Below are 25,678 nucleotides of genomic sequence, written 5' to 3' on the forward strand. Positions count from 1 at the left end.
GTAGTTTAGACAGACAGCGCGGTGCATTCAACATGTCAATACTTCTCATAAATACAAGCAGTGATGAAGTCAATCTCTCCTCCACTTTCAGCCAGGAGAGATTGACATGCATATTAGCTCTCTGTGTTCATCCAAGGGCCAGCCGTGCTGCCCTGTTCTGAGCCAATTGCAAAATTCCCTCTTTGTGTCACAGGACTCTTTTTTTTTATTTTATTTTTTTACATTTTAGTCATTTAGCAGACGCTCTTATCCAGAGTGACTTACAGCAGTGAATACAGACATTTCATACATTTTCATACATTTTATTTTTCTTCCTTTTCTGTGCTGGTCCCCCGTGGGAATCAAACCCACAACCCTGGTGTTGCAAACACCATGCTCTACCAACTGAGCCACAGGGAATAGTTAATCAGATTGACTTCATAGCCTTCATTGGAAAGGTTATCAACCTGACTGCATTAGTGGAAAGAACTGCCAAGTTGAAGATCATTTGTGGAAGCAGTAACAGAGTTTCTATTAAATTGAAGTTTAGTGTTGGAAGGGATTTGGGGGAGGGGGGAGGGTCTATTAGAAGTTAGTAGGGCTCTTTTTTTATTTTCTCAGAAGTACTGAGTTAGGTAGGAGGATTAGGACATGTGGAGCTGGTCCCGTGTGGCTCAGTTGGTAGAGCATGGTGTTTGCAACGCCAGGGTTGTGGGTTTGATTCCCACGGGGGACCAGTACGGAGAAAAACATGTATGAAATGTATGAAAATGTATTCATTCACTACTGTAAGTCGCTCTGGATAAGAGCGTCTGCTAAATGACTAAAAATGTAAAATGTAAATGAGCTAATGTTGTAACCCGGGATTGACCACACACTCCAGCACAGTAGGTGGCAGAATGGACCTTCAACGTTGGTTTACGGACCGTCTGCCTTCTTCCGGCGACATCTACCTCCACTTCCTGTAAACAAAGCTCGTCTCTTTATCTCACTGCTGCTGTTGTTTCTGTTCAGAAAATGGCTCAAGCTGGACTCTTCCTCGACCAAGACCAATTCAACTGTTCCGTATGTCTGGATGTGCTGCGGAATCCGGTGACCATCCCGTGTGGACACAGCTACTGTTCGGTCTGTATTAAAGGTTACTGGGACCAGGACGATTTCCTGGGGGTTTACTGCTGTCCCCAGTGCCGCCAGAGCTTCAACCCGAGGCCTGTACTGGGCAGAAACACCATGTTAGCCGAGGTGGTAGATAAATTCAAGAAGACAGGACTTCAAGCTGTTCCCCCGCCGCAGAGCTACGCCGGACCGGAGGACGTGGAATGTGACGTGTGCACCGGGAGGAAGAACCGAGCCGTGAAGTCTTGTCTGGTGTGTCTGGCATCTTACTGCGATACTCACCTCTTGCCTCATTACGAATCAGCTCCGTTTAAGAAACACAAGCTGGTCCAGGCCTCTAAGAAACTACAGGAGACGATCTGTCCCCAGCACGACAAGCTGCTGGAGGTGTACTGTCGGACGGACCAGCGCTGTATATGTTACCTGTGTATGACGGCGGACCATAAGGGCCACGACACCGTCCTGGTGGACGCGGAGATCCAGCAGAAACAGGTATCGGTACCGCCGTTCTCCGTCGATGATTAATTAACACGTTTTATAGGATCGATCTAACCATAGAAGTAGGAATTAGAATATTTTATAATGGACATTTTAACGTGATAAAGTCAAGACATTTTGGTCAACCATAGCCCTTAATAATTACTCTGTTCTATTTTACATTTTTAGCAGACGCTCTTATCCAGAGCGACTTACAGTAGTGAATGCATACATTTTATACGTTTTTTGTTTTTGTACTGGCCCCCCGTGGGAATCGAACCCACAACCCTGGCGTTGCAAACACCATGCTCTACCAACTGAGCCACAGGGGAAGACGTTTACATTACACGTGAAGCATGAAGCCCAAATCACACAACATTTACGTGGAATTGTAGAACGTGTCAATTCATATACACATGGCAATTTAGTTGTCATGAGAGTCCATAATAAACTGTTGTATTTGTTATGTTCGCTATGTAGCCCTTATGCATTATTGTTGTGTGTACCGTTTGACTCACCTTATGTCCTATGCAAGCCACCGTACCTGCCTGCTCTGAACAGTTATGACTTTAGTCCACAGGATGTGTGAGGACAGTTGTAACTAATACAGTTCATAGAGAGTTCAGCTAGTCTGGTTCTTCCTTCATAATACTGCTCTCTCTTCAAATCAGAGTTCGTCGAGTTTACCCAGCCGTGTGTTGGTGTGTGTCTGTGTGTGTGTGTGTGTGTGTGTGTGTGTGTGTCTCTGTGTCTGTGTGTGTGTGTGTGTGTGTGTGTGTGTGTGTGTGTGTGTGTGTGTGTGTGTGTGTGTGTGTGTGTGTGTGTGTGTGTGTGTGTGTAGACTACCGTTCAAAAGTTTGGGGTCACTTAAAAATGTCCTTGTTTTTGGAAGAAAAGCTATCCATTAAAATAACATCAAATCAAATGTATTTGTCACATACACATGGTTAGCAGATGTTAATGCGAGTGTAGCGAAATGCTTGTGCTTCTAGTTCCGACCGTGCAGTAATATCTAACAAGTAATATAACCTACCAATTCCACAACAACTACCTCATACACACAAGTGTAAAGGAATGAATAAGAATATGTTCATATAAATATATGGATGAGTGATGGCCGAACGGCATAGGCAAGATGTAATAGATGGTATAGAGTACAGTATATACATATGAGATGAGTAATGTAGGGTATGTAAACATTATATAAAGTGGCTAGTGATACATTTATTACATCCAATTTTTAATTATTAGAGTGGCTAGAGATTTGAGTCAGTATGTTGGCAGCAGCCACTCAATGTTAGTGATCAGAAATACAGTGTAGACATTTTTAATGTTGTAAATGACTATTGTAGCTGGAAACAGCTGATTTTTATTGGAATATTTACATAGGTTTACAGAGGCCCATTATCAGCAACCAAGTTTATCATTTTAAAAGGCTAATTGATCATTATAAAACCCTTTTGCACAGCTGAAAACTGTTGTTGTCCTGATTTAAAGAAGCAATAAAACTCTCCTTCTTTAGACTAGTTGAGTATCTGGAGAATCAGCATTTGTGGGATCAATTACAGGCTCAAAATGGCCAGAAACAAATAACTTTCTTTTGAAACTCGTCAGTCTATTCTTGTTCTGAGAAATGAAGGCTATTCCATGCGAGAAATTGCCAAGAAACTGAAGATCTTCATTAAATAGTACCCGCAAAACACCAGTCTCAACGTCGGCAGTGAAGAGGTGACTCTGGGATGCTGGCCTTCTAGGCAGAGTTCCTCTGTCCAGTGTCTGTTTTCTTTTGCCCATCTTAATCTTTTCTTTTCATTGGCCAGTCTGAGATATGGCTTAATAGGAGGTAGGAATAATGTTGTTGTTTTCAAATATGTATTGTTGGTACTGGCAGTATTATTATTATTATTATTATCACACTAAATAGACATTATACAAATTATACATGTCACAATTACCGATGCAACAATGCACAAACAGTCTTTTTTTTCGGTCAATTTATCAGCTCAATTTATCAGCGTTGCTTCTCATAGACATGAGAAGCATAGAGTTGCTTTCTGATTATTGACGCTTGCGTCCCTTCAGTTTTCTCTCGTTCGCTAGCATGCTAGCATATATATATATAGTTACATTGATACCCACATTTTATAGAGTTAGTGTTCCCACATGGCCATATCTTTATGTTACAGCGCTAGCATGCTAGCATATATATATATATATATATATAGTTACATTGATACCCACATTATAGAGTTAGTGTTCCCACATGGCCTTATCTTCATGTTACAGCTCTTGTTTTTTTAAAAACAGATGGAAGACAAGACCTGCTAATTAGCTATCTAGCGTGCTCCTGACACTTGTGTAAACGTAACTCAGAAAGTGTAGCGGAAGTGTAGTTTAGTAGGATGGAGGCTCCATAGCTGTATGGATCTGTAACTACTACAGTGTAGTTTAGTAGGATGGAGGCTCCATAGCTGTATGGATCTGTAACTACTACAGTGTAGTTTAGTAGGATGGAGGCTCCATAGCTGTATGGATCTGTAACTACTACAGTGTAGTTTAGTAGGATGGAGGCTCCATAGCTGTATGGATCTGTAACTACTACAGTGTAGTTTAGTAGGATGGAGGCTGTATGGATCTGTAACTACTACAGTGTAGTTTAGTAGGATGGAGGCTCCATAGCTGTATGGATCTGTAACTACTACAGTGTAGTTTAGTAGGATGGAGGCTGTATGGATCTGTAACTACTACAGTGTAGTTTAGTAGGATGGAGGCTCCATAGCTGTATGGATCTGTAACTACTACAGTGTAGTTTAGTAGGATGGAGGCTCCATAGCTGTATGGATCTGTAACTACTACAGTGTAGTTTAGTAGGATGGAGGCTGTATGGATCTGTAACTACTACAGTGTAGTTTAGTAGGATGGAGGCTCCATAGCTGTATGGATCTGTAACTACTACAGTGTAGTTTAGTAGGATGGAGGCTCCATAGCTGTATGGATCTGTAACTGCTACAGTGTAGTTTAGTAGGATGGAGGCTCCATAGCTGTATGGATCTGTAACTGCTACAGTGTAGTTTAGTAGGATGGAGGCTGTATGGATCTGTAACTATTATTATTGACGTTTGTAAACGTTAAGACTCAGGTTTGTCGTTAACGTGAGTCAGTCGTGTTTGAAGCTAACGGCTGAGAACCTCAGGGAGAAGGTAGAGTGCTGCCTAGAGCATTAGATGGCTGGGTTTGCCAGTGCTGTGACGATAGTGTGTAAAATAATGCGTTTTGTGGTATGTTAATGAGCTGAGGGATGATGGTGACATTTTTGTTTAGACAATGGTTATATAGCATTATAGTGTGATTTAAAAGTTATATTAGGATTATCAGTCCCAGACTATCCTTTAAAGTTTTATAGCTAAAGTTAATGTTTATGTCATGAAGCCATGTTAATGATCTGTCTGTCTGTCTGTCTGTCTGTCTGTCTGTCTGTCTGTCTGCCTGTCTTTCTGCCTGCCTCTCTGCCTGCCTGCCTGCCTGCCTGCCTCTCTGCCTGCCTGCCTCTCTGCCTGCCTGCCTGCCTGCCTGCCTGCCTGCCTCTCTGCCTGCCTCTCTGCCTGCCTCTCTGCCTGCCTGCCCGCCTGCCTGTCTGCCTGCCTCTCTGCCTGTCTGCCTGCCTGCCTGTCTGTCTGCCTGTCTGTCTGTCTGTCTGTCTGTCTGTCTGTCTGTCTGTCTGTCTGTCTGTCTGCCTCTCTGCCTGCCTGCCTCTCTGCCTGCCTGCCTGCCTCTCTGCCTGTCTCTCTGCCTGCCTGCCTCTCTGCCTGCCTCTCTGCCTGCCTCTCTGCCTGCCTGCCTGTCTGCCTGCCTGTCTGCCTGCCTCTCTGCCTGCCTGCTTCTCTGCCTGCCTATCTGCCTGCCTGCCTCTCTGCCTGTCTCTCTGCCTGCCTGCCTGCCTCTCTGCCTGCCTCTCTGCCTGCCTGCCTCTCTTCCTGTCTCTCTGCCTGCCTGCCTCTCTGCCTGCCTGCCTCTCTGCCTGCCTGCCTCTCTGCCTGCCTGCCTGCCTGCCTGCCTCTCTGCCTGCCTGCCTGTCTGTCTGTCTCTGCCTGTCTCTCTGTCTCTCTGTCCGTTTCTCTTCAGAGCCAGCTCGGGGAGCTGAGGAGGAGGTCTCAGCAGAGGATCCAGGAGAGAGAGAAGGACGTGGAGGAGCTGAGACAGGCCATCAGCTCTCTAACGGTGAGTATCTGTCTGTCTAACGATGAGAGAAGGAGGAGCTGAGACAGGCCATCAGCTCTCTAACGGTGAGTATCTGTCTGTCTAACGATGGGAGAAGGAGGAGCTGAGACAGGCCATCAGCTCTCTAACGGTGAGTATCTGTCTAACGATGGGAGAAGGAGGAGCTGAGACAGGCCATCAGCTCTCTAACGGTGAGTATCTGTCTGTCTAACGATGAGAGAAGGAGGAGCTGAGACAGGCCATCAGCTCTCTAACGGTGAGTATCTGTCTGTCTAACGATGGGAGAAGGAGGAGCTGAGACAGGCCATCAGCTCTCTAACGGTGAGTATCTGTCTAACGATGAGAGAAGGAGGAGCTGAGACAGGCCATCAGCTCTCTAACGGTGAGTATCTGTCTAACGATGAGAGAAGGAGGAGCTGAGACAGGCCATCAGCTCTCTAACGGTGAGTATCTGTCTAACGATGAGAGAAGGAGGAGCTGAGACAGGCCATCAGCTCTCTAACGGTGAGTATCTGTCTAACGATGAGAGAAGGAGGAGCTGAGACAGGCCATCAGCTCTCTAACGGTGAGTATCTGTCTAACGATGGGAGAAGGAGGAGCTGAGACAGGCCATCAGCTCTCTAACGGTGAGTATCTGTCTGTCTAACGATGGGAGAAGGAGGAGCTGAGACAGGCCATCAGCTCTCTAACGGTGAGTATCTGTCTAACGATGGGAGAAGGAGGAGCTGAGACAGGCCATCAGCTCTCTAACGGTGAGTATCTGTCTAACGATGAGAGAAGGAGGAGCTGAGACAGGCCATCAGCTCTCTAACGGTGAGTATCTGTCTAACGATGAGAGAAGGAGGAGCTGAGACAGGCCATCAGCTCTCTAACGGTGAGTATCTGTCTAACGATGAGAGAAGGAGGAGCTGAGACAGGCCATCAGCTCTCTAACGGTGAGTATCTGTCTAACGATGAGAGAAGGAGGAGCTGAGACAGGCCATCAGCTCTCTAACGGTGAGTATCTGTCTAACGATGAGAGAAGGAGGAGCTGAGACAGGCCATCAGCTCTCTAACGGTGAGTATCTGTCTGTCTAACGATGGGAGAAGGAGGAGCTGAGACAGGCCATCAGTTCTCTAACGGGGAGTATCTGTCTGTCTAACGATGGGAGAAGGAGGAGCTGAGACAGGCCATCAGCTCTCTAACGGGGAGTATCTGTCTGTCTAACGATGGGAGAAGGAGGAGCTGAGACAGGCCATCAGCTCTCTAACGGTGAGTATCTGTCTAACGATGAGAGAAGGAGGAGCTGAGACAGGCCATCAGCTCTCTAACGGTGAGTATCTGTCTGTCTAACGATGAGAGAAGGAGGAGCTGAGACAGGCCATCAGCTCTCTAACGGGGAGTATCTGTCTAACGATGAGAGAAGGAGGAGCTGAGACAGGCCATCAGCTCTCTAACGGTGAGTATCTGTCTAACGATGAGAGAAGGAGGAGGAATAGACTGGGCCACACTAGTCCTGATACTAAACTTCTGTCTGTTTCTGTTTGTATTCATTGAACTTATTTGATCATTAAAATATATAACACAGCTTCAGCCTTAGACAATGTTACATTAGGACTTTAGATATATTCAGGACCTATATAGACTTCTGCTGTCCGTCTGTGTCCCCCCTTCCAGCGTTCAGCGCGGTCGGCCTTGGAGGACACTGAGAGGGTTTTTACAGAGCTCATCCGCTCCATGGAGCTGAAGAGGTTTGAGGTGAGGGAGTTGATCAAAGCCCAAGAGAAGACTGCCGTCAGCCAAGCTGAAGGACTGCTGGCCAAACTGGAACAGGAGATGTCTGAGATGAGGAGGAGAGATGCTGAGCTGGAGCAGCTTTCACACACTGAGGACCACATCTTCTTCTTACAGGTGACTGGTGCAGAGTAGGTCCCTGTCAATACCATCCTCAGCCTGAGACCGCTCTCCTGGCCAGGCTATGTCTCCCTGATGTTCAGGATTAGTAACACATCAGCAGTGTGCGATGTCTCTCTAATCTGTCTGTCTCTCTGTGTTGTTGTTGTAGAGCTGTCAGTCTCTGAGCTCCTCTCCTGTGATTGGAGGCCTGCCAGCTGTGACCTTCGACCCCAACTTCACCTTTAACATGGTGATGTCATCGGTAGCTGACTTCAGAGGGCTCCTGGAGGAGGTGTGTCAAGGCAGCTTCATCAGCATCTACGAGAAAGGTACAGAACCAATCACCTCCTGAGAAAGGTACAGAACCAATCACCTCCTGAGAAAGGTACAGAACCAATCACCTCCTGAGAAAGGTACAGAACCAATCACCTCCTGAGAAAGGTACAGAACCAATCGCCTCCTGAGAAAGGTACAGAACCAATCGCCTCCTGAGAAAGGTACAGAACCAATTATCTACTAAGGTACAGAACCAATTATCTACTAAGGTACAGAACCAATCGCCTCCTGAGAAAGGTACAGAACCATTTATCTACTAAGGTACAGAACCAATTATCTACTAAGGTACAGAACCAATTATCTACTAAGGTACAGAACCAATTATCTACTAAGGTACAGAACCAATTATCTACTAAGGTACAGAACCAATTATCTACTAAGGTACAGAACCATTTATCTACTAAGGTACAGAACCAATTATCTACTAAGGTACAGAACCAATTATCTACTAAGGTACAGAACCAATCACCTCCTGAGAAAGGTACAGAGAACCTCTTCTTTACTCTTCTCTCTGTTAAACTTCAAGTTAAAGTGGTACTTCTTAAAATATGTATATCATTTAATATATATTTTATTCAGACACCAAAACCATTTGATACTAGAAGTTAAACAAAAATAGTCAGCACCTGTCCTCAAAAAGGCCTAATTTAATGTATTTTCTTCCTCTGAGAACTATGAAGGAGCCATACAGTACCTTGAGTAAATCCAGCAGACTGTCTGTGTTCCTCCCCCAGTGAGAGAGGTGTCTATAGTAGAGTCACCAGAACCTTCCAGCTGCTTCCAGACTGATCCAACACAACAAACAGCGTGTGAGTTACTGAGCACCTCCTATCTCTAATGTAATGACTGAACCCTTTCTCATCTATTGCACTGCTTTTGTTTTAATTTAACCTTTATTTTAACTTAGGTCAGTTGGTTCTGTGTTTCTGGCACTGGGCCTAGGAGTTGTTTGTGGACTAGAGTCTGTTTGGGACCGGGCCTAGCAGTTGTTTGTGGACTAGAGTCTGTTTGGGACCGGGCCGAGCAGTTGTTTCTGGACTAGTGTCTGGGACTGGGCCTAGCAGTTGTTTCTGGACTAGAGTCTGTTTGGGACCGGGCCGAGCAGTTGTTTCTGGACTAGAGTCTGGGACCGGTCCGAGCAGTTGTTTCTGGACTAGAGTCTGGGACCGGTTCGAGCAGTTGTTTCTGGACTAGAGTCTGGGACCGGTCCGAGCAGTTGTTTGTGGGCATTTCCTATGTTCTGACTGTTCTGTCTCCTCCTCCCTAGTTGTGGCTCCTCCTCCAGCTCTGGCTGCAGTAGAGCAGACCCCCAGCGGTGGGGGTCTCAACCCGTTCCTCAGCCCCGGAGCTGCGGTCCCCACATTCGGGGGCTTCGCGTTCTCACCCTTCGGTAAGTAGAAACCTAATAGTAGATAATGCTGAAACCAACTTTATAACTCTGTTGGTCAAATCCAGTACCGGACGATGATAGTTGTGGGTTTTGGTCTGATGTGGAGACTTGCTCTACCTCTTGTTTTGAGGGAGACCTGTCTAATCAACCTGACAGGTAGCTGTACAGAACTGTAACATGACTCAGCCGTCCCCTACAGCAGTTTCTCAACTCCAGTCCCCCCAACAGCCCAACTCCAGTCCTCCAGTTCCCCCAACAGCCCAACTCCAGTCCTCCAGTTCCCCCAACAGCCCAACTCCAGTCCCCCCAACAGCCCAACTCCAGTCCTCCCGTCCCCCCAACAGCCCAACTCCAGTCCCCCCCAACAGCCCAACTCCAGTCCTCCCGTCCCCCCAACAGCCCAACTCCAGTCCCCCCAACAGCCCAACTCCAGTTCTCCAGTCCCCCCAACAGCCCAACTCCGGTTCCCCCCAACAGCCCAACTCCAGTCCTCCAGTCCCCCCAACAGGCCAACTCTAGTCCCCCCAACAGCCCAACTCCAGTCCCCCCAACAGCCCAACTCCAGTCCCCCCAACAGCCCAACTCCAGTCCTCCAGTTCCCCCAACAGCCCAACTCCAGTCCTCCAGTCCCCCCAACAGCCCAACTCCAGTCCCCCCAACAGCCCAACTCCAGTCCCCCAACAGCCCAATTCCAGTTCTCCAGTCCCCCCAACAGCCCAACTCCAGTCCCTCAACAGCCCAACTCCAGTTCTCCAGTCCCCCCAACAACCCAACTCCGGTCCCCCCCAACAGCCCAACTCCGGTCCCCCCCAACAGCCCAACTCCGGTCCCCCCCCAACAGCCCAACTCCGGTCCCCCCAACAGCCCAACTCCGGTCCCCCCAACAGCCCAACTCCAGTCCCCCCCAACAGCCCAACTCCAGTCCCCCCAACAGCCCAACTCCGGTCCCCCCCCAACAGCCCAACTCCGGCCCCCCCCAACAGCCCAACTCCGGTCCCCCCAACAGCCCAACTCCAGTCCCCCCCAACAGCCCAACTCCAGTCCCCCCAACAGCCCAACTCCAGTCCTCCAGTTCCCCCAACAGCCCAACTCCAGTCCTCCAGTCCCCCCAACAGCCCAACTCCAGTCCCCCCAACAGCCCAACTCCAGTCCCCCAACAGCCCAATTCCAGTTCTCCAGTCCCCCCAACAGCCCAACTCCAGTCCCTCAACAGCCCAACTCCGGTCCCCCCAACAGCCCAACTCCGGTCCCCCCAACAGCCCAACTCCGGTCCCCCCCAACAGCCCAACTCCAGTTTCCCCCAACAGCCCAACTCCAGTCCCCCCAACAGCCCAACTCCAGTCCCCCCAACAGCCCAACTCCAGTCCCCCCCAACAGCCCAACTCCAGTCCACCCCAACAGCCCAACTCCAGTCCCCCCCAACAGCCCAACTCCAGTCCTCCAGTCCCCCCAACAGCCCAACTCCAGTCCCCCCCAGTCCTCCAGTCCCCCCCAACAGCCCAACTCCAGTCCCCCCCAACAGCCCAACTCCAGTCCTCCAGTCCCCCCAACAGCCCAACTCCAGTCCCCACCCAGTCCTCCAGTCCCCCCCAACAGCCCAACTCCAGTCCCCCCCAACAGCCCAACTCCAGTCCTCCAGTTCCCCCAACAGCCCAACTCCAGTCCCCCCCAACAGCCCAACTCCAGTCCTCCAGTCCCCCCCAACAGCCCAACTCCAGTCCTCCAGTTCCCCCAACAGCCCAACTCCAGTTCTCCAGTCCCCCCCAACAGCCCAACTCCAGTCCCCCCAACAGCCCAACTCCGGTCCCCCCCAACAGCCCAACTCCGGTCCCCCCCCAACAGCCCAACTCCGGCCCCCCCCCAACAGCCCAACTCCGGTCCCCCCCAACAGCCCAACTCCGGTCCCCCCCAACAGCCCAACTCCGGTCCCCCCCAACAGCCCAACTCCGGTCCCCCCCCAACAGCCCAACTCCGGTCCCCCCCCAACAGCCCAACTCCGGTCCCCGGTCCCCCCCAACAGCCCAACTCCGGTCCCCGGTCCCCCCCAACAGCCCAACTCCGGTCCCCCCAACAGCCCAACTCCGGTCCCCCCAACAGCCCAACTCCGGTCCCCCCCAGCAGCCCAACTCCAGTTTTCCAGTCCCCCCCAACAGCCCAACTCCAGTCCCCCCAACAGCCCAACTCCAGTCCCCCCCAACAGCCCAACTCCAGTACCCCCAACAGCCCAACTCCAGTCCCCCCCAACAGCCCAACTCCAGTCCCCCCCAACAGCCCAACTCCAGTCCCCCCCAACAGCCCAACTCCAGTCCCCCCCAACAGCCCAACGCCAGTCCTCCAGTCCCCCCAACAGCCCAACTCCAGTCCTCCAGTCCCCCCAACAGCCCAACTCCAGTCCCCCCCAGTCCTCCAGTCCCCCCCAACAGCCCAACTCCAGTCCCCCCCAACAGCCCAACTCCAGTCCTCCAGTCCCCCCAACAGCCCAACTCCAGTCCCCACCCAGTCCTCCAGTCCCCCCCAACAGCCCAACTCCAGTCCCCCCCAACAGCCCAACTCCAGTTTTCCAGTCCCCCCCAACAGCCCAACTCCAGTCCCCCCCAACAGCCCAACTCCAGTCCCCCCAACAGCCCAACTCCAGTCCCCCCAACAGCCCAACTCCAGTCCCCCCCAACAGCCCAACTCCAGTCCACCCCAACAGCCCAACTCCAGTCCCCCCCAACAGCCCAACTCCAGTCCTCCAGTCCCCCCAACAGCCCAACTCCAGTCCCCCCCAGTCCTCCAGTCCCCCTCAACAGCCCAACTCCAGTCCCCCCCAACAGCCCAACTCCAGTCCTCCAGTCCCCCCAACAGCCCAACTCCAGTCCCCACCCAGTCCTCCAGTCCCCCCCAACAGCCCAACTCCAGTCCCCACCAACAGCCCAACTCCAGTCCTCCAGTCCCCCCCAACAGCCCAACTCCAGTCCTCCAGTTCCCCCAACAGCCCAACTCCAGTCCCCCCCAACAGCCCAACTCCAGTCCCCCAGTTCCCCCAACAGCCCAACTCCAGTTCTCCAGTCCCTCCAACAGCCCAACTCCAGTCCCCCCAACAGCCCAACTCCAGTCCCCCCAACAGCCCAACTCCAGTTCTTCAGTCCCCCCCAACAGCCCAACTCCAGTCCCCCCAACAGCCCAACTCCAGTCCCCCCAACAGCCCAACTCCAGTTCTTCAGTCCCCCCAACAGCCCAACTCCAGTCCCCCCCAACAGCCCTCCTCCAGTCCCCCCCAACAGCCCTCCTCCAGTCCCCCCCAACAGCCCAACTCCAGTCCCCCCCAGTCCTCCAGTCCCCCCAACAGCCCAACTCCAGTCCCCCCAACAGCCCAACTCCAGTCCCCCCAACAGCCCAACTCCAGTCCCCCCAACAGCCCAACTCCAGTTCTCCAGTCCCCCCAACAGCCCAACTCCAGTCCCCCCCAACAGCCCAACTCCAGTCCTCCAGTCCCCCCCAACAGCCCAACTCCAGTCCCCCCCAGTCCTCCAGTCCCCCCAACAGCCCAACTCCAGTCCCCCCCAACAGCCCAACTCCAGTTCTCCAGTCCCCCCAACTCCAGTCCTCCAGTTCCCCCCAACAGCCCAACTCCAGTCCCCCCCAACAGCCCAACTCCAGTCCCCTCCAACAGCCCAACTCCAGTCCCCTCCAACAGCCCAACTCCAGTCCCCTTCAACAGCCCAACTCCAGTTCTCCAGTCCCCCTAACTCCAGTCCTCCAGTCCCCCCAAACAGCCCAACTCCAGTTCTCCAGTCCCCCCCAACAGCCCAACTCCAGTTCTCCAGTCCCCCCAACAAACCCAACTCCAGTCTCCCCCAACAGCCCAACTCCAGTCCCCCCCAACAGCCCAACTCCAGTCCCCCCCAACAGCCCAACTCCAGTCCCCCCCAACAGCCCAACTCCAGTCCCCCCAACAGCCCAACTCCAGTCCCCCCAACAGCCCAACTCCAGTTCTTCAGTCCCCCCAACAGCCCAACTCCAGTCCCCCCAACAGCCCAACTCCAGTCCTCTAGTCCCCCCCCCAACAGCCCAACTCCAGTCCCCCCAAACAGCCCAACTCCAGTTCTCCAGTCCCCCCCAACAGCCCAACTCCAGTTCTCCAGTCCCCCCCCCAACAGCCCAACTCCAGTCCCCCCAAACAGCCCAACTCCAGTTCTCCAGTCCCCCCAACAGCCCAACTCCAGTCCCCCCAACAGCCCAACTCCAGTTCTCCAGTCCCCCCCAACAGCCCAACTCCAGTTCTCCAGTCCCCCCCCAACAGCCCAACTCCAGTCCCCCCAAACAGCCCTCCTCCAGTCCCCCCCCAACAGCCCAAGTCCAAGTCCCAGGTTGTATCTAGTTTTACAGTAAAGCAAAGACATGTCACCATACAGCTCTGTCCCAGGTTATATCTAGTTTTACAGTAAAGTGAAGACATGTCACCATACAGCTCTGTCCCAGGTTGTATCTAGTTTTACAGTAAAGTGAAGACATGTCACCATACAGCTCTGTCCCAGGTTGTATCTAGTTTTACAGTAAAGTGAAGACATGTCACCATACAGCTCTGTCCCAGGTTGTATCTATTTTTACAGTAAAGTGAAGACATGTCACTATACAGCTCTGTCCCAGGTTGTATCTAGTTTTACAGTAAAGTGAAGATATGTCACTATACCGCTCTGCTCCAGGTTGCATCTAGTTTTACAGTAAAGCGAAGACATGTCACTATACAGCTCTGTCCCAGGTTGTATCTAGTTTTACAGTAAAGTGAAGACATGTCACCATACAGCTCTGTCCCAGGTTATATCTAGTTTTACAGTAAAGTGAAGACATGTCACCATACAGCTCTGTCCCAGGTTGTATCTAGTTTTACAGTAAAGTCCCAGGTTGTATCTAGTTTTACAGTAAAGTCCCAGGTCCTCCTAGAGTTTTTCTGACTAACTCTTCTGTCGTCTCAGGATCCAAGCTCTCCTCCTCCAGCGGCTCTAGACAGAGAATGATGCAGAGGAAGTCACACCCACGCAGGAAGCTGTAACTCAGCCAGAAGAACGATGGGAGAGAAGGGTTTTGCAGAGGAGAGGGAGAGGGGATGCCTAAAGCGGAGGTTAAGACTGGGAAGAACGATGGGAGAGAAGCAGCAGACGGGACCTCTCTCTGTCAGACATAATGTATTGATGTATCAGTGCTTGTTGCTTTCAACACCAACAGTTATACAGTATAACTTTTTAAAGACATGATTTATAATTATGTTCCCCCCCCAGAGATCTTTAATTATAATAAATCAGTCTGTAATGAATGCTTTTAAGTGACAAGATGAAATAAATACACAAATCTGCTTTTAACCTCGTCTGTCTTGCCTCTTCTTTCTGGTGGTGTATTCATTAGTGGGACACTGTTGCAAAAATGTTTAGGTCTGTTTGCTTCCTGTTTGCTTCCTAGTGAATACAACTTGGGTTTTTACTATAGCTGGCATCACAACACAAACGCAGGCCTTAAAGAGGAAGTTCCTCCAACAATGATATCAGTGTCCTGTTCCACGTTCCACAGAGAATCAAATCACTGAGCGTGGTACTGTAGTCTTAGATAGACCTTTAACAAATGTTGGAGCGATGTGTTCGGGTTAGCATGAAGTTGGAGAACAGGTTAACGTGCCGTTAGTGTCTCCATGGTAACCATGGGTTATAGGCTGACCTCTGGAACCAGACTAACCAGTCCACACTATAACAGGCGTGTGTTAAACCTCTGGAACCAGACTAACCAGTCCACACTATAACAGGCGTGTTAAACCTCTGGAACCAGACTAACCAGTCCACACTATAACAGGCGTGTGTTAAACCTCTGGAACCAGACTAACCAGTCCACCACACTATAACAGGTGTGTGTTAAACCTCTGGAACCAGACTAACCAGTCCACACTATAATAGGTGTGTGTTAAACCTCTGGAACCAGACTAACCAGTCCACCACACTATAACAGGTGTGTGTTAAACCTCTGGAACCAGACTAACCAGTCCACACTATAACAGGCGTGTGTTAAACCTCTGGAACCAGACTAACCAGTCCACACTATAACAGGTGTGTGTTAAACCTCTGGAACCAGACTAACCAGTCCACCACACTATAACAGGTGTGTGTTAAACCTCTGGAACCAGACTAACCAGTCCACACTATAACAGGCGTGTGTTAAACCTCTGGAACCAGACTAACCAGTCCACCACACTATAACAGGTGTGTGTTAAACCTCTGGAACCAGACTAACCAGTCCACCACACTATAACAGGCGTGTGTTAAACCTCTGGAACCAGACTAACCAGTCCACACTATAACAGGCGTGTGTTAAACCTTTGGAACCAGACTAACCAGTCCACACTATAACAGGTGTGTGTTAAACCTCTGGAACCAGACTAACCAGTCCACCACACTATAACAGGTGTGTGTTAAACCTCTGGAACCAGACTAACCAGTCCACACTATAACAGGCGTGTGTTAAACCTCTGGAACCAGACTAACCAGTCCACACTATAACAGGCGTGTGTTAAACCTCTGGAACCAGACTAACCAGTCCACCACACTATAACAGGTGTGTGTTAAACCTCTGGAACCAGACTAACCAGTCCACCACACTATAACAGGTGTGTGTTAAACCTCTGGAACCAGACTAACCAGTCCACCACACTATAAAGGCGTGTGTTAAACCTCTGGAACCAGACTAACCAGTCCACCACACTATAAGAGGCGTGTGTTAAACCTCTGGAACCAGACTAACCAGTCCACACTATAACAGGCGTGTGTTAAACCTCTGGAACCAGACTAACCAGTCCACCACACTATAACAGGCGTGTGTTAAACCTCTGGAACCAGACTAACCAGTCCACCACACTATAACAGGTGTGTTAAACCTCTGGAACCAGACTAACCAGTCCACACTATAACAGGCGTGTGTTAAACCTCTGGAACCAGACTAACCAGTCCACCACACTATAACAGGTGTGTGTTAAACCTCTGGAACCAGACTAACCAGTCCACACTATAATAGGTGTGTGTTAAACCTCTGGAACCAGACTAACCAGTCCACCACACTATAACAGGTGTGTGTTAAACCTCTGGAACCAGACTAACCAGTCCACACTATAACAGGTGTGTGTTAAACCTCTGGAACCAGACTAACCAGTCCACCACACTATAACAGGTGTGTGTTAAACCTCTGGAACCAGACTAACCAGTCCACACTATAACAGGCGTGTGTTAAACCTCTGGAACCAGACTAACCAGTCCACACTATAACAGGCGTGTGTTAAACCTCTGGAACCAGACTAACCAGTCCACCACACTATAACAGGTGTGTGTTAAACCTCTGGAACCAGACTAACCAGTCCACCACACTATAACAGGCGTGTGTTAAACCTCTGGAACCAGACTAACCAGTCCACACTATAACAGGCGTGTGTTAAACCTCTGGAACCAGACTAACCAGTCCACACTATAACAGGTGTGTGTTAAACCTCTGGAACCAGACTAACCAGTCCACCACACTATAACAGGCGTGTGTTAAACCTCTGGAACGAGACTAACCAGTCCACACTATAACAGGCGTGTGTTAAATCTCTGGAACCAGACTAACCAGTCCACACTATAACAGGCGTGTGTTAAACCTCTGGAACCAGACTAACCCGTCCACCACACTATAACAGGCGTGTGTTAAACCTCTGGAACGAGACTAACCAGTCCACACTATAACAGGCGTGTGTTAAATCTCTGGAACCAGACTAACCAGTCCACACTATAACAGGCGTGTGTTAAACCTCTGGAACCAGACTAACCATTCCACCACACTATAACAGGTGTGTTAAACCTCTGGAACCAGACTAACCAGTCCACACTATAACAGGCGTGTGTTAAACATCTGGAACCAGACTAACCAGTCCACCACACTATAACAGGCGTGTGTTAAACCTCTGGAACCAGACTAACCAGTCCACACTATAACAGGCGTGTGTTAAACCTCTGGAACCAGACTAACCAGTCCACACTATAACAGGTGTGTGTTAAACCTCTGGAACCAGACTAACCAGTCCACCACACTATAACAGGCGTGTGTTAAACCTCTGGAACGAGACTAACCAGTCCACACTATAACAGGCGTGTGTTAAATCTCTGGAACCAGACTAACCAGTCCACACTATAACAGGCGTGTGTTAAACCTCTGGAACCAGACTAACCAGTCCACCACACTATAACAGGCGTGTGTTAAACCTCTGGAACGAGACTAACCAGTCCACACTATAACAGGCGTGTGTTAAATCTCTGGAACCAGACTAACCAGTCCACACTATAACAGGCGTGTGTTAAACCTCTGGAACCAGACTAACCCGTCCACCACACTATAACAGGCGTGTGTTAAACCTCTGGAACGAGACTAACCAGTCCACACTATAACAGGCGTGTGTTAAATCTCTGGAACCAGACTAACCAGTCCACACTATAACAGGCGTGTGTTAAACCTCTGGAACCAGACTAACCATTCCACCACACTATAACAGGTGTGTTAAACCTCTGGAACCAGACTAACCAGTCCACACTATAACAGGCGTGTGTTAAACATCTGGAACCAGACTAACCAGTCCACCACACTATAACAGGCGTGTGTTAAACCTCTGGAACCAGACTAACCAGTCCACACTATAACAGGCGTGTGTTAAACCTCTGGAACCAGACTAACCAGTCCACACTGTAACAGGTGTGTGTTAAACCTCTGGAACCAGACTAACCAGTCCACCACACTATAACAGGCGTGTGTTAAACCTCTGGAACGAGACTAACCAGTCCACACTATAACAGGCGTGTGTTAAATCTCTGGAACCAGACTAACCAGTCCACACTATAACAGGCGTGTGTTAAACCTCTGGAACCAGACTAACCAGTCCACCACACTATAACAGGCGTGTGTTAAACCTCTGGAACGAGACTAACCAGTCCACACTATAACAGGCGTGTGTTAAATCTCTGGAAGCAGACTAACCAGTCCACCACACTATAACAGGCGTGTGTTAAACCTCTGGAACCAGACTAACCAGTCCACCACACTATAACAGGTGTGTTAAACCTTTGGAACCAGACTAACCAGTCCACACTATAACAGGCGTGTGTTAAACCTCTGGAACCAGACTAACCAGTCCACCACACTATAACAGGTGTGTTAAACCTCTGGAACCAGACTAACCAGTCCACACTATAACAGGCGTGTGTTAAACCTCTGGAACCAGACTAACCAGTCCACCACACTATAACAGGTGTGTTAAACCTCTGGAACCAGACTAACCAGTCCACCACACTATAACAGGTGTGTGTTAAACCTCTGGAACCAGACTAACCAGTCCACCACACTATAACAGGTGTGTTAAACCTCTGGAACCAGACTAACCAGTCCACCACACTATAACAGGTGTGTGTTAAACCTCTGGAACCAGACTAACCAGTCCACACTATAACAGGCGTGTGTTAAACCTCTGGAACCATACTAACCAGTCCACACTATAACAGGCGTGTGTTAAACCTCTGGAACCAGACTAACCAGTCCACCACACAAGAACAGGTGTGTGTTAAACCTCTGGAACCAGACTAACCAGTCCACCACACTATAACAGGCGTGTGTTAAACCTCTGGAACCAGACTAACCAGTCCACACTATAACAGGTGTGTGTTAAACCTCTGGAACCAGACTAACCAGTCCACCACACTATAACAGGTGTGTTAAACCTCTGGAACCAGACTAACCAGTCCACCACACTATAACAGGTGTGTTAGGCTGATGTATTGACACAGACCTTAAGGACATAACAAACCGATGTCAGTAAATTATCCTGTAGTGGCTGAGGTTCCTGGAAAATCAAAAAGCAGATCTATAGACACAATACAGGTTGGTTCCATACAGCTAGACACACCAATACAGGTTGGTTCTATACAGGTAGACACAATACAGGTTGGTTCTATACAGGAAGACACAACAATACAGGTTGGTTCCATACAGGTTGACACAACAATACAGGTTGGTTCTATACAGGTAGACACACCAATACAGGTTGGTTCTATACAGGTAGACACAATAATACAGGTTGGTTCCATTTCAGGAGTAGGACCAGACATTTTCCTTTAGACTGATGACTGAGATGATTGTAGGAGCAGATTTCAGGAGCAGATTTCAGGAACAGATTCAGGAGCAGATTTCAGGAGATTTCAGGAGCAGATTTCAGGAGCAGATTTCAGGAGTAGATTTCAGGAGCAGATTTCAGGAGTAGATTTCAGGAGCAGATTTCAGGAGCAGGACCAGACACCCTCTTGTTGCTTCGAGGCAAGTAACACTGAAGCATGCATGAGAGCATCAGCTGTTCCGGACAACTGTGTGATCACGCTCTCCGTAGCCAACGTGAGTAAGACCTTTAAACAGGTCAACATAAACAAGGCTGTGGGGCCAGACGGATTACCAGGACGTGTGCTCCGGGCATGTGCTGACCAACTGACAGGTGTTTTCACTGACATTTTCAACATGTCCCTGATTGAGTCTGTAATACCAACATGTTTCAAGCAGACCACCATAGTCCCTGTGCCCAAGAACACAAAGGCAACCTGCCTAAATGACTACAGACCCGTAGCACTCATGTCCATAGCCATGAAGTGCTTTGAAAGGCTGGTCATGGCTCACATCAACACCATTATCCCAGAAACCCTAGACCCACTCCAATTTGCATACTGCCCAAACAGATCCACAGATGATGCAATCTCTATTGCACTCCACACTGCCCTTTCCCACCTGGACAAAAGGAACACCTATGTGAGAAGGCTATTCATTGACTACAGCTCAACGTTCAACACCATAGTGCCCTCAAAGCTCATCAATAAGCTAAGGATCCTGGGACTAAACACCTCCCTCTGCAACTGGATCCTGGCCTTCCTGACGGGCTGCCCGCAGGGGGTGAGGGTAGGTAAGAACACATCCGCCACGCTGATCCTCAACACTGGAGCCCCTCAGGGGTTTATGCTCAGTCCCCTCCTATACTCCCTCTTCACTCATGACTGCATGGCCAGGCACAATTCCAACACCATCATTAAGTTTGCAGACGACACAACAGTGGTAGGCCTGATCACAGACAACAACGAGACAGCCTATAGGGAGGAGGTCAGAGACCTGGCCGAGTGGTGCCAGAATAACAACCTATCCCTCAACGTAACCAAGACTAAGGAGATGATTGTGGACTACAGGAAAAGGAGGACCGAGCACGCCCACATTCTCATCGATGGGGCTGTAGTGGAGCAGGTTGAGAGCTTCAAGTTCCTTGGTGTCCACATCAACAACAAACTAGAATGGTCCAAACACACCAAGACAGTCGTGAAGAGGGCACGACAAAGCCTATTCCCCCTCAGGAGACTAAAACGATTTGGCATGGGTCCTGAGATCCTCAAAAGGTTCTACAGCTGCAACATCGAGAGCATCCCGGTTGCTTCATTGCCTGGTACGGCAACTGCTCAGCCTCTGACCGCAAGGCACTACAGAGGGTAGTGCGTACGGCCCAGTACATCACTGGGGCCAAGCTTCCTGCCATCCAGGACCTCTACACCAGGCGGTGTCAGAGGAAGGCCCTAAAAATTGTCAAAGACCCCAGCCACCCCAGTCATAGACTGTTCTCTCTACTACCGCATGGCAAGCGGTACCGGAGTGCCAAGTCTAGGACAAAAAGGCTTCTCAACAGTTTTACCCCCAAGCCATAAGACCCCTGAACAGGTAATCAAATGGCTACCCAGACTATTTGCATTGTGTGCCCCCCCCCCCCCACTACTCTCTGTTTATCATATATGCATAGTCACTTTAACTATACATTCATGTACATACTACCTCAATTGGCCCGACCAACCAGTGCTCCCGCACATTGGCTAACTGGGCTATCTGCATTGTGTCCCACCACCCGCCAACCCCTCTTTTACGCTACTGCTACTCTCTGTTCATCATATATGCATAGTCACTTTAACCATACCTACATGTACATACTACCTCAATAAACCTGACTAACCCGTGTCTGTATATAGCCTTGCTACTGTTATTTTCAAATGTCTTTTAAATGTTGTAGAAAGAGGAGGAAGGGAAGCGCTATTGAGGTACACAATAGTACATTTTGGTAGACAGAAGGTGCTCTTTGGTACTCCCTGACGAAGGCCATGCAGCCGAAACGCGTCGGATTTGTTTAAAACCTTGTTTCTATTGAACATGCCGTACAAATATAGGCATTTTAATTAATTATATGAAGAGTGCCTTGGTCCTCCTTTCTTTTTGATGACCAATTCACCCCTTTTACCAAAGAGCACCTTCTGTCTACCAACATGTACTATTGTTTACCTCAGTAGCGCTTCCCTTCCTCCTCTTTCTACTAGTTAAGCATAGCACTTGGGTGGTGTTTAGAGGAAGCAACTCCACAGTCATTTTTCTCTGTTTATGGGGACATTTTACAACTCAAACTATGGATTTTACCCAAGAGGCTACAAGATTTTCCTATTCCCATGAAGAGGGCCAAATGATTATTACAACTACCTCATTGCTAGATGAGATGACAGCCACAGAGAATACTGTAATGGACTTAAACAAGGCTTACAGAGACTTGCAACACCTTATGGAGAAAGATACCAAACTTGACCTCAATTCTATCACCTTGTCTGACTATTGGAGGAAAGGCCTAATCCCCAGAGGACTCCGTATGATGCAGTTTCCAGCAACTGGAGCACAAGGTAAAACTGAATTTAGAGATAAATGGGAGGCTATTCTCAATAAGTGTTCTTTTGACTTCTAAGAATCTAAAAAGGACAACCAAGTAGTCCAAACAGAAATTGAAGAAGTTAAAAGGAAAATCACAGAACACAGTGACAATCCCAACAAAGCACAATGTGATGAGATCTTGAAAGAGAAAGTAGACACATTTGCTCTGACATTGAAGCAAGACAAGCTAAGAAAATTTGGAAGAGATGAAGTAGACTATAGAGATGGCAAGGTTTTTGCCTGGAGAAAACCAACACGCAAAAATTCAGAATCACATCCGCAGAGGAGGAAGCCTAGATCTGTCTCTTTCAACCTTAAAAGCAGTGACGATGAGGATCACCCCAGACATTCAGAGGCCAGCTCCTCCCAATATGTTTTAGATCAGGAAGAGGAGTCACGCAGGTACCTCAACAGGAGAGGGAGAGGACGCGAAAGAGGCCAACACCGAGGGGGAGGGAGAAATCAAGACTATCCAACCACACGGAGCAGGACCAGAACAAGGATGTGTTGAACATTTCTGGAGAACCCCTTTCTGATGATTGCGTAAGGGTATTGTCTAAAGGACTGTCCTTTGCCCCCTCATATTCAACTAACGAATTTAATACAAAGATTGACCTATATCTGAAGGCCTGTTACAAGCAAAACATCTCTCCAACTACAGACGCCAGTGTCTCAGGTCAGGCAGTTTCTGTTCCCTCAAAAACACCTTTTAAGCCCAAGTCCACCTTTTGTCCCATTGTCCAGAATGCCACACTAAATATATTTGCCAAGAAGGTGAATTTTGATGTGGAGAATCTGTTTAAGGGTAAAATTGACTCCAACCAATCACGACGTAACCTTTCTAAGATAGAGAGATGAGATGCAGTTGAATCATTGTCCAAAAATGAACGGATTGTGGTTAAAAAAGCAGACAAAGGTGGCACTACAGTAGTGTGGAGTAAAGACAAATATGTGACAGAAGCCTACCGTCAATTAGACAATGATGAATTCTACCAATCTCTTACCTTCAACCCTACAGAGGACCTAAAAACTGAATTGAAAGGGATCCTCACAGAAGCTAAGGAGAATGGCTACATTTCAGACAATGAGTTCAAATTTATTTTGCCCAGGGTCCCTGCTCATCTGTGTGAACGTGCCTTAGACATGCTGCAAGGAGGCTTGAGGACTGCAGATGTGGCCAGGGCAATACATCGCAATGTCCGTACTGTGAGATGTCTAAGACAGCACTACAGGGAGACAGGACGAACATCATCCTCGCAGTGGCAGGCCACGTGTAACAACACCTGCACAGGATTGGTACATCCGAACATCACACCTGCGGGACAGGTATAGGATGGCAACAACAACTGCCCGAGTTACACCAGGAACGCACAATCACTCCATCAAGTGCTCAGACTGTCCGTAATAGGCTGAGAGAGGCTGGACTGAGGGCTTGAAGACCTGTTGTAAGGCAAGTCCTCACCAGACATCACCGGCAACAACGTCGCCTATGGGCACAAACCCACCGGCGCTGGACCAGGCAGGACTGGCAAAAAGTGCTCTTCTCTGATAGGTCGCGGTTTTGTCTCACCAGGGGTGATGGTCGGATTCGCGTTTATCGTCGAAGGAATGAGCGTTACACCGAGGCCTGTACTCCGGAGCAGGATCGATTTGGAGGTGGAGGGTCCGTCATGGTCTGGGGCGGTGTGTCACAGCATCATCGGACAGAGCTTGTTGTCATTGCAGGCAATCTCAACGCTGTGCGTTACAGGGAAGACATCCTCCTCCCTCATGTGGTACCCTTCCTGTGTCATGGAAATATTGAATCAAATATTAGACTTTATTACAAAAGTATCAAAAGCCAAGTAATTCCATGGAACATCTGATTACTCGCTTCCAAACCTCTGGTTTTATAGGTTTCCACCTTCAGATGACACACATGGTCACTCCTTCTTATGTAATTGATTAACACCCCTTGGCCTCTCGCCACCATTATCTTTCTGTCTCAATTCTGGCTTGTTAACGCCCACATATGAATTATCTTTGCTCAGTTTAGATTATAATGGTGGCGGCGCCAGCGTATTAAAACCTGTTTGGGACAGGGTATTTTCATGTTCGGATGAAAAGCGTGCCCAGAGTAAACTGCCTGCTACTCGGGACCAGAGTCAAGTATGTGCATATTATTAGTAGATTTGGATAGAAAACACTCTGAAGTTTCTAAAACTGTTTGAATGATGTCTGTGAGTATAACATAACTTATATGGCAGGCAAAAACCTGAGAAAAATCCAACCAGGAAGTGGGAAATCTGAGGTTTGTAGTTTTTCAAGTGATTGCCTATCCAAACTACAGTGTCTGTGGGGTCATTTTGCACTTCCTAAGGCTTCCACTAGATGTCAACAGTCTTTAGAACCTTGTTTAATGCCTCTACTGTGAATGGGGCGAGAATAAGAGCTGACTCAACAAGTGGACTAGGCTGAGGCCAATGAGTTGTTTACTGCGCAGTCACACAGGCACGCCGTTCCTTCTTTTTCCTCTGTAATGAATACGCTATTGTCCGGTTGGAATATTATCGAAGATTTATGATAAAAAGACCCTAAGGATTGATTGTAAACATCGTTTGACATGTTTCTACGAACGGTAATGGAACCTTTTGACTTTCGTCTAGGGTTTTGCGCTCGCGCATTGTGCCTTTGGAATAGTGATCTGAACGCGCAAACAAAATGGAGGTATTTGGGCATAAATGATGGACTTTATCGAACAAAACGAACATTTCTTGTGTAAGTGGGAGTCCTGGGAGTGCATTCCGACAAAGATCAGCAAAGGTAAGTGAAGATTTATAATACTATTTCTGAGTTTTGTTGACTGCAGAACTTGGCGGGTAACTGTATAGCTTGCTTTGATGGCTGAGCTCTGTACTCAGAATATTGAACAATGTGCTTTCGCCGTAAAGCTCTTTTGAAATCTGACACAGTATTTTCACGGCCGGATAAAAAACGTACCCGATTTAATCTGGTTACTACTCCTGCCCAGAAACTAGAATATGCATATAATTAGTAGATTTGGATAGAAAATACTCTAAAGTTTCTAAAACTGTTTGAATGGTGTCTGTGAGTATAACAGAACTCAGATGGCAGGCCAAAACCTGAGAAGATTCCATACAGGAAGTGCCCTGTCTGACAATTTGTTTTCCTTCTGTTGCATCTCTATCGAAAATACAGCATCTGACGTGACACTTTCTAAGGCTTCCATTGGCTCTCTAAAGCCGCCAGAAAGTGGAATGGGGTGTCTGCTGTCTCTGGGCAAAGTACAGAAGCTCTGTTTGTGAGTGGTCAGCCTGGGGACAGTGAGACTGAGATGCGCGTTCACGAGACTTCTCAATTTTTTTCTTTCAGCCTTTGAATGAATATAACGTTGCCCGGTTGTAATATTATAGCGATTTTACGAGAAAAGTAGCATAAAAATTGATTTTAAACAGCGTTTGACATGCTTCTAAGTACGGTAATGGAAT

The 25,678-nt window shown here is 48.7% G+C and overlaps 1 protein-coding gene across 1 annotated transcript; it reads left to right on the top strand.

The window, feature by feature from the left end:
* The first annotated feature begins 928 nt into the window (after positions 1 to 928).
* Positions 929 to 14,734, top strand: LOC115170248 (tripartite motif-containing protein 29). Its single transcript, XM_029726644.1, has 7 exons — positions 929 to 1,587; positions 5,695 to 5,790; positions 7,448 to 7,681; positions 7,836 to 7,995; positions 8,737 to 8,811; positions 9,270 to 9,392; positions 14,351 to 14,734. The coding sequence occupies exons 1-7, from the start codon at positions 997 to 999 to the stop codon at positions 14,425 to 14,427; spliced, it is 1,356 nt and encodes a 451-aa protein (XP_029582504.1). The 5' UTR covers positions 929 to 996; the 3' UTR covers positions 14,428 to 14,734.
* Positions 14,735 to 25,678: the final 10,944 nt, after the last annotated feature.

The sequence above is a fragment of the Salmo trutta genome, chromosome 31 (genome assembly GCF_901001165.1).
Source record: "Salmo trutta chromosome 31, fSalTru1.1, whole genome shotgun sequence".
Lineage (NCBI taxonomy): Eukaryota > Metazoa > Chordata > Actinopteri > Salmoniformes > Salmonidae > Salmo > Salmo trutta.

Coding starts and splice junctions, on each gene's coding strand:
- LOC115170248 (XM_029726644.1), top strand. CDS start 997: ATGGCTCAAGCTGGACTCTTCCTCGACCAAGACCAATTCAACTGTTCC. Junction 5,791..7,447: donor AGGCCATCAGCTCTCTAACG/GTGAGTATCTGT, acceptor CCCCCCTTCCAG/CGTTCAGCGCGGTCGGCCTT. Junction 7,682..7,835: donor ACCACATCTTCTTCTTACAG/GTGACTGGTGCA, acceptor TTGTTGTTGTAG/AGCTGTCAGTCTCTGAGCTC.